This window comes from Coregonus lavaretus, assembly GCF_964263955.1.
Source record: "Coregonus lavaretus genome assembly, chromosome: 19".
NCBI lineage: Eukaryota > Metazoa > Chordata > Actinopteri > Salmoniformes > Salmonidae > Coregonus > Coregonus lavaretus.
This window is the reverse complement of record NC_140006.1, coordinates 1613345-1622365: the sequence shown is the minus strand read 5'-3', so window position 1 is coordinate 1622365 and position 9021 is coordinate 1613345. Positions and strand designations below refer to the sequence as shown.

At 43.6% G+C, this 9021-nt stretch overlaps 1 protein-coding gene across 3 annotated transcripts; it reads right to left on the bottom strand.

Moving 5' to 3' along the window:
• Nucleotides 1–6727: 6727 nt before the first annotated feature.
• Nucleotides 6728–8495, bottom strand: LOC311146523 (uncharacterized protein). Of its 3 annotated transcripts, XM_084183041.1 has the most exons (4): nt 7623–8495; nt 7460–7522; nt 7319–7384; nt 6730–7195 (listed from the first exon to the last, which is right to left on the bottom strand). In XM_084183041.1, exons 1-4 carry the CDS (start codon nt 8473–8475, stop codon nt 6987–6989), a joined length of 1191 nt encoding a protein of 396 aa, XP_084039167.1. In that variant the 5' UTR covers nt 8476–8495; the 3' UTR covers nt 6730–6986. The 3 variants fall into 3 exon arrangements, with proteins under 3 accessions (XP_084039166.1, XP_084039168.1, XP_084039167.1); XM_084183040.1 differs by having other exon boundaries at nt 6728–7195; nt 7319–7522; XM_084183042.1 differs by lacking the exon at nt 7460–7522 and having other exon boundaries at nt 6728–7195.
• Nucleotides 8496–9021: the final 526 nt, after the last annotated feature.

The following is a 9021-nucleotide window of genomic DNA, read 5'->3' as shown; positions in this document are numbered from 1 at the left end:
AGTTGACGTGTACCTATGATGAAAATTACAGGCCTCTCTCATCTTTTTAAGTGGGAGAACATGCACAATTGATGCCTGACTAAATACTTTTTCCCCCACTGTATATATATATATTGTATATCAAATTGGTATGAATAACTTGCACTTCTAGAGGCCTTAACAAAGGCTATCAAACTTGCAGTGACTACAGAGCAAAACAGACCAAGGACATAGCAAATACGCAACCATTGATTGTTTGAGGCTTACTGCCACTCCAATCAGTCCCCTATACACATGTCATTGTTGGTGCCTGTCTTAGGTCAGTTAGGATCACCACTTTATTTTAAGAATGTGAAATGTCAGAATAATAGTAGAGAGAATGATTTATTTCAGCTTTTAATTACTTCATCACATTCCCAGTGGGTCAGAAGTTTACATACACTGAATTAGTATTTGGTAGCATTGTCTTTAAAGCATTTGTTTAACTTGGGTCAAACATTTTAGGTAGCCTTACACAAGCTTCCCACAAGTTGGGTGAATTTTGGCCCATTCCCCCTGACAGAGCTGATGTAACTGAGTCAGGATTGTAATCCTCCTTGCTTGCCCACGCTTTTTCAGTTCTGCCCACAAATGTTCTATAGGATTGAGGTCAGGGCTTTGTGATGGCCACTCCAATACCTTGACTGTGTTGTCCTTAAGCCTTTTTGCCACAACTTTGGAAGTATGCTTGGGGTCATTGTCCATTTGGAAGACCCATTTGCGACCAAGCTTTAACTTCCTGACTGATGTCTTGAGATGTTGCTTCAATATATCCACATAATTTTCCTTCCTCAAGATGCCATCTATTTTGTGAAGTGCACCAGTCCCTCCTGCAGCAAAGTACCCCCACATCATGATGCTGTCACCCACATGCTTCACTGTTGGGATGGTGTTCTTCGGCTTGCAAGCTACACCCTTTTTCCTCCAAACATAACGATGGTCATTATGGCCAAACAGTTCTATTTTTGTTTTATCAGACCAGAGGACATTTCTCCTAAAAGTACAATCTTTGTCCCCATGTGCAGTTGCAAACCGTAGTCTGGCTTTTTTATGGCGGTTTTGGAGCAGTGGCTTCTTCCTTGCTGAGCGGCCTTTCAGGTTATGTCGATATAGGACTCGTTTTACTGTGGATATAGATACTTTTGTACCTGTGTCCTCCAGCATCTTCACAAGGTCCTTTGCTGTTGTTCTGGGATTGATTTGCACTTTTCGCACCAAAGTACATTCATCTCTAGGAGACAGAACGCGTCTCCTTCCTGAGCGGTATGACAGCTGCGTGGTCCCATGGTGTTTATACTTGCGTACTATTGTTTGTACAGATGAACGTGGTACCTTCAGGCATTTAGAAATTGCTCCCAAAGATGAACCAGACTTGTGGAGGTCTACAAATGTTTTTCTGAGGTCTTGGCTGATTTCTTTTGATTTTCCCATGATGTCAAGCAACGTTTGAAGGTAGGCCTTGAAATACATCCACAGGTACACCTCCAATTGACTCAAATTATGTCAAATAGCCTATCAGAAGCTTCTAAAGCCATGACATCATTTTCTGGAATTTTCCAAGCTGTTTAAAGGCACAGTCAACTTAGTGTATGTAAACTTCTGACCCACTGGAATTGTGATACAGTGAATTATACGTGAAATAATCTGTCTGTAAACAATTGTTGGAAAAATTACTTGTGTCATGCACAAAGTAGATGTCCTAACCGACTTGCCAAAACTATAGTTTGTTAAAAGACATTTGTGGAGTGGTTGAAAAACGAATTTGAATGACTCCATCCTAATTGTATGTAATCTTCCGACTTCAACTATATATATATATATATATATATATATATATATATATATATATATATATATATATATATATATATATACTGTATATCAAATATGTTTGAATAACTTGCAGTTCTAGAGGCCTTAATAAAGGCTTCCAAACTTTCAGTGACTACAGAGCAAAACAGACCAAGGACATATCAAATACGCAACAATTGAATGTTTGAGGCTTGCTGCCACGCCAATCCGTCCCCTACACACATTGAGTTGTTAGCATACTACTACCACATATTACTTAAATTGGTACAGCACTCTCACTCATGGGTGGAACAAATGTAGCCTCTTACAAGGCATGCCTCAAAATATGTTAATGACCCAGAAACAACAATACCATGCAACCACTAGCGGTCAAAAGGTTTTTCGTGATCCAATTTTTTAAAACTCAAATACATCTAGTAAGTTCTACTCAAAGTCAATGAAATTACTACTTAAAAGGTTTACAGTGAGGGAAAAAAGTATTTGATCCCCTGCTGATTTTGTACGTTTATTTGAACAGTGAGAGACAGAATAACAACAAAAAAAAACAGAAAAACTCATGTCAAAATTGTTATAAATTGATTTGCATTTTAATGAGGGAAATAAGTATTTGACCCCCTCTCAATCAGAAAGATTTCTGGCTCCCAGGTTACAATATATACAGTACACGGCTGTTAGTTGTATAATACTGTAAAAACAAAAACAAATGTGAACAGTGCCACTATAGAAAGAAAAATCATTGCGCCTGTAATATGGGTCATATCTGTTTGGGCTAGAAACAAGCTGTTTTCTCTGTAGTAATGGTGCAAACATAAGGGTCAGGAAAATGCATGTTTATTCACTAAAGCACCGAGAGGCTGTGGTACACAGAATCCTAATCATTACAACAATTATTATATAATATACTGCTCAAAAAAATAAAGGGAACACTTATGGTCCTCTGTAGCTCAGCTGGTAGAGCACGGCGCTTGTAATGCCAAGGTAGTGGGTTCGATCCCCGGGACCACCCATACAAAAAAACAAAAAAAACAAAAAAAATGTATGCACGCATGACTGTAAGTCGCTTTGGATAAAAGCGTCTGCTAAATGGCATATTATTATTATTATTACTTAAACAACACAATGTAACTCCAAGTCAATCACACTTCTGTGAAATCAAACTGTCCACTTAGGAAGCAACACTGATTGACAATACATTTCACATGCTGTTGTGCAAATGGAATAGACAACAGGTGGAAATTATAGGCAATTAGCGAGACACCCCCAATAAAGGAATGGTTCTGCAGGTGGTGATCACAGACCACTTCTCAGTTCCTATGCTTCCTGGCTGATGTTTTGGTCACTTTTGAATGCTGGCGGTGCTTTCACTCTAGTGGTAGCATAAGACGGAGTCTACAACCCACACAAGTGGCTCAGGTAGTGCAGCTCATCCAAGATGGCACATCAATGCAAGCTGTGGCAAGAAGGTTTGCTGTGTCTGTCAGCATAGTGTCCAGAGCATGGAGGCGCTACCAGGAGACAGACCAGTACATCAGGAGACGTGGAGGAGGCCGTAGGAGGGCAACAACCCAGCAGCAGGACCGCTACCTCCGCCTTTGTGCAAGGAGGAGCAGGAAGAGCACTGCCAGAGCACTGCAAAATGACCTCCAGCAGGCCACAAATGTGCATGTGTCTGCTCAAACGGTCAGAAACAGACTCCATGAGGGTGGTATGAGGGCCCGACGTCCACAGGTGGGGGTTGTGCTTACAGCCCAACACCGTGCAGGACGTTTGGCATTTGCCAGAGAACACCAAGATTGGCAAATTCGCCACTGGCGCCCTGTGCTCTTCACAGATAAAAGCAGGTTCACACTGAGCACATGTGACAGACGTGACAGTCTGGAGACGCCGTGGAGAACGTTCTGCTGCCTGCAACATCCTCCAGCATGACCGGTTTGGCGGTGGGTCAGTCATGGTGTGGCGTGGCATTTCTTTGGGGGGCCGCACAGCCCTCCATGTGCTCGCCAGAGGGAGCCTGACTGCCATTAGGAGATGAGATCCTCAGACCCCTTGTGAGACCATATGCTGGTGCGGTTGGCCCTGGGTTCCTCCTAATGCAAGACAATGCTAGACCTCATGTGGCTGGAGTGTGTCAGCAGTTCCTGCAAGAGGAAGGCATTGATGCTATGGACTGGCCTGCCCGTTCCCCAGACCTGAATCCAATTGAGCACATCTGGGACATCATGTCTCGCTCCATCCACCAACGCCACGTTGCACCACAGACTGTCCAGGAGTTGGCGGATGCTTTAGTCCAGGTCTGGGAGGAGATCCCTCAGGAGACCATCCGCCACCTCATCAGGAGCATGCCCAGGCGTTGTAGGGAGGTCATACAGGCACGTGGAGGCCACACACACTACTGAGCCTCATTTTGACTTGTTTTAAGGACATTACATCAAAGTTGGACCAGCCTGTAGTGTGGTATTCCACTTTAATTTTGAGGGTGACTCCAAATCCAGGGTTGACATCCATGGGTTGATAAATTTGATTTCCATTGATCATTTTTGTGTGATTTTGTTGTCAGCACATTCAACTATGTAAAGAAAAAAGTATTTAATAAGATTATTTCATTCATTCAGATCTAGGATGTGTTATTTTAGTGTTCTCTTTATTTTTTTGAGCAGTGTATATGCAGTACCAGCCAAAAGTTTGGACACACCTAGTCATTCAAGGGATGTTCTATATTTTTACTATTTTCCACATTGTAGAATAACAGTGAAGACATCAAAACTATGAAATAACACATATTGGAATCATGTAGTAACCAAAAGAGTGTCAAAAAAATCAAAATATATTTTAGATTTTAGATTCTTCAATGTAGCCACCCTTTGCCTTGATGACAGCTTTGCACACTCTAGGCATTCTCTCAACCAGCTTCACCTCGAATGCTTTTCCAACAGTCTTGGAGTTCCCACATATGCTGAGCACTTGTTGGCTGCTTTTCCTTCACTCTGTGGTCCATCTCATTCCAAACCATCTCATTTGGGTTGAGGTCAGGTGATTGTGGAGGTCAGGTCATCTGATGCAGCACTCCATCACTCTCCTTCTTGGTCAAATAGCCCTTACACAGCCTGGAGGTGTGTTGGGTCATTGTCCTGTTGAAAAACAAATGATAGTCCTACTAAGCGCAAACCAGATGGGATGGCGTATCGCTGCAGAATGCTGTCGTAGCCATGCTGGTTAAGTATGCCTTGAATTCTAAATAAATCACTTACAGTGTCACCAGCAAAGCACTCCCACACCATCACACCTCCTCCTCCATACTTCACAGTGGGAACCACACATGCGGAGATCATCCGTTCACCTACTCTGCGTCTCACAAAGACACGGCGGTTAGAACCAAAAATCTCAAATTTGGACTCATCAGACCAAAGGACAGATTTCCACTGGTCTAATGTCCATGTTTCTTGGCGCAAGCAAGTCTCTTCTTCCTATTGGTGTCCTTTAGTAGTGGTTTCTTTGCATCAATTCGACCATGAAGGCCTGATTCACGCAGGCGCCTCTGAACAGTTGATGTTGAGATGTGTCTGTTACTTGAACTCTGTGAAGCATTTATTTGGGCTGCAATTTCTGAGGCCGGTAACTCTAATGAACTTATCCTCTGCAGCAGAGGTAACTCTGGGTCTTCCTTTCCTGTGGCGGTCCTCATGAGAGCCAGTTTCATCATAGCACTTGATGGTTTTTGCGACTGCACTTGAAGAAACTTTAAAAGTTCTTGAAATTTTCAGGATTGTCTAACCTTCATGTCTTAAAGTAATGATGGACTGTCATTTCTCTTTGCTTATTTGAGCTGTTCTTGCCATAATATGGACTTACCAAATAGGGCTATCTTCTGTATACCACCCCTACCTTGTCACAACACAACTGATTGGCTCAAACGCATTAAGAAGGAAATAAATTCCACAAATTAACTTTTAAGAAGGCACACCTGTTAATTGAAATGCATTCCATCTGGTTGAGAGAATGCCAAGAGTGTAAAGCTGTCATCAAGGCAATTGGTGGCTACTTGAAGAATCTGAAGTATAAAATATATTTTGATTTGTTTAACACTTTTTTGGTTACTACATGATTCCATATGTGTTATTTCATAGTTTTGATGTCTTCACTATTATTCTACAATGTAGAAAATAGTACAAATAAAGAAAATCCCTTAAATGAGTAGGTGTGTCCAAACTTTTTTTCCTGTCCACAATCTTACCCCCACCTCATAGCCACCCCCATACTGTACTGTCTTTAGTCATTCTATTTAGCTAGGCTAGCCTGCCTAAGTACAGTTGAAGTCGGAAGTTTACATACACTTGTTTTTCAACCACTCCACACATTTCTTGTTAACAAACTATAGTTTTGGCAAATCTACTTTGTGCATGACACAAGTAATTTTTCCAACAATTGTTTACAGAAAGATCATTTCACTTATAATCACCGTAGCGTAGAATCCCGTATTATCGGCATATTCAACAGCGTTTAAGAAATATATTACCTTCAACAGTGTTATCTTGTGATCAAGCCTTCAATGTTTTGTGATTATTGGTGTCGTAAAAATGTTAGCTAACGGTTTAGCAATTAGCAAGTTTGACATTTCATTTGAAAATATTACTGTTATCTGCTTTTGATAAGCGGTTTAGCAAAAAAATACGTCCCGTATTATCTGCATACGGCCCCCAGTTATTGGGCACCTTACTATTTTGTTCAATTACAAGATATATCCGTTTAATTTTGTTGAAAAAAGAGACACCAACCACGTACCCGAAGTGTTTACTAGATAGTTGACTAGTTGGCTAGTCTTCTGGTAAAAAATAATGACTTGCCTGTCAACTTTTCATTGCGTAGCCCGGTGCGCCCTCTTGTGGACTCTTAAAAAATGGTTCTTCACCAACATATTCAGTGTTGTAATCAAATGAAATATGAGTATTAATAATTTACATCAAATACACTTTAATTTCAGTTATGTGCATTAACATAAAACAATGAAAACACTGTTGGAGTTTGTGTTGCAGAGGTGCACTTGGAAAGTAAAGGAAGAAATACACAAGATGGGTTCAATAAATATATATATTATATTTTAGAATTTTATTTTTTTGAACAAATAAATAATTTCATATGAACACAAACAAAACAAACAATTAAATCTCGACCTCCATCCCTATATTGTCACACAAATCACAATAAAAATCCAGCTCCACCGCTACCTCTTGATCCCACTGCACACACCTGCAGTGGAACCAGTGCTGGCAAAAGTCACAGCACACCCATGGCACCTCAGATCTACACTCCTGAGAGGAGCTTGCAGGCGGATCACGCTCCCCGCAGCGAGCACAGCAGGTGGTGTCTTCTTTTATAAAAAATTAAATAATAATACAAATTGATTAATATGGTTTTGTAAAATGTAGAAGTTCTTCAACAACAATAGTAATTGATACAACTGAGAGAGCGAGAAAAACAGATTATGAAGTACCTGAGAGTGGTGCCATGGGTGGTGTGACAGATGTGACCGGTGTAGCTTTTCTCTTCCTTTTCTGTGCTGCAGTTTGAAAAAAAGTGGTGTTAGACAGAGCATGTTGCATGAAAACCCTTTTCAACTTTTCTACATCAATACCTCTGGAGGAAGCTGCAGAAGTTTTGGAGGAGGTGGAGATGACTTGAGGGCTGGTGCTATTTACTGTAGATATATAAAGATATATATATATATTTTTTTTACATTGCTGTTTTATAAAACAGATAACAAACAGTCATTTTTTCGTAATTTAACATGTGTTTACCTGTGGAGGTGGTGGTATTCAAATTGCAGGGGGCAGGGACACCAGACGAGGCTGCTATGGTGGTGTGACCAGGGGAGACGGAGGAGGCAGTTGGTCCAGAGGAGGCCGTGTTGGTGGTGACAGACATGGGGGGTGGTGTGCATCGTGGTGGTGGTGGACAAAACCGCCGACGATGGCTTGGAGGAGCTGGTGTTTGTAATGGTGGGGTTGAGGGGCCGACGATGGTGTGGCCGGGGGAGTAGGCATGTGGCCTTCTTCTGCAGCTGGGGACTCTGGCGGCTCCTACAGGTGTTGCACACTGGGAGGCACTGGCAGTGGTGATGCAGCTGTCAGGAGTGGTTCCAGCAGGGGGTCCAGCAGAGGCGATGGCGTCAATGGTCTCATCCATGGCAGCCCTCTCCTGTGCCCTCTGTGTTCTGAGGGCTGCCCGACGCTCTTTCTCCTCTGCCCCGGCCCTCTCCTTCTCACCCCTCTCCTGCCACTGGCGCGTGTATTCCTCCCCGGTGAGGCATGTGGCGACCACAGGGAGTCTTCTGTATCGGTCTGGCCGATACTTCAGGACAGTAAGGATGTGCCCCAGGTCCTTCGCTATCAGCCCCCCCTCTATTAGGGGGTGCTCTTCTAGAGCTAGGGATAGGACTGGAGCAGCGGCTGGGACTGGGGCAGGGGCTGAGGGTCCTCCTGTGGTCGCTGGGGAGGAGGTGCTGATGGATGGCACATTGCTGCTGGTTCCAGTAGAGGCGGTGTTGGGACCCGGTAGGGTCCGAGACGGCATTAAACGGGACCCTTCAATGGCTGAAGGGTCAAAAGGGAAGAGGCCACACTTCTTAAACCCTTCCACCACATAGCGCATGTCCTTGCATCGCTGGTACGGGTAGCGGAATACTCTGGCAAATTCTGATTTGTTTACCATGTAGGAGTGGTCAAAATGGCTAAGGTCTCCAGCTACCTTGGAGAACTCAGCCTTTAAAGGGCCAAAGTATGCCACGTCCAGCGGCTGCAGGACATGGGTGCAGTGTGGTGGAAGACAAAGAAGTATAACCCCTTCCCTTAGTGCCACCGCGAGCACTTCCGGGTCCATGTGGCTCTTGTGCCCATCAAAGAGGAGAAGGAGAGGGCGCTCTTTCACTGCATACTTAATGAAGTGCTGAAACCACTTCCTGAACAGGTCCCCGTCAATGTAGCCACTGCTTGACCGTCCATACAAGGCTTGGGGGGGGCCTCCCAGTGTGTAGTGGCCACCGGGGAAACACTTGGGGTAGATGATAAACGGGGGGATGTCCTCCCCAGTTGCGTTGAAGCAGGCCAGCACTGTGATGTGCTCCTTGGTCCCCGGAGCCTGCTGGTACACGTGTTTTGCGCCCCGGGGAGCCAGCACTTTGTGCCTGCTCTGGTCGCT

Bases quoted from the DNA above. Each gene is read 5' to 3' on its own strand.
- LOC311146523 (XM_084183040.1), bottom strand. From the start codon at position 8,475: ATGCGCTATGTGGTGGAAGGGTTTAAGAAGTGTGGCCTCTTCCCTTTT. The intron at 7,523-7,622 runs GTAAACACATGT...ATATATCTACAG, and splicing joins GAATACCACCACCTCCACAG to TAAATAGCACCAGCCCTCAA. The intron at 7,196-7,318 runs GTACTTCATAAT...TTTTTATAAAAG, and splicing joins ACCCATGGCACCACTCTCAG to AAGACACCACCTGCTGTGCT.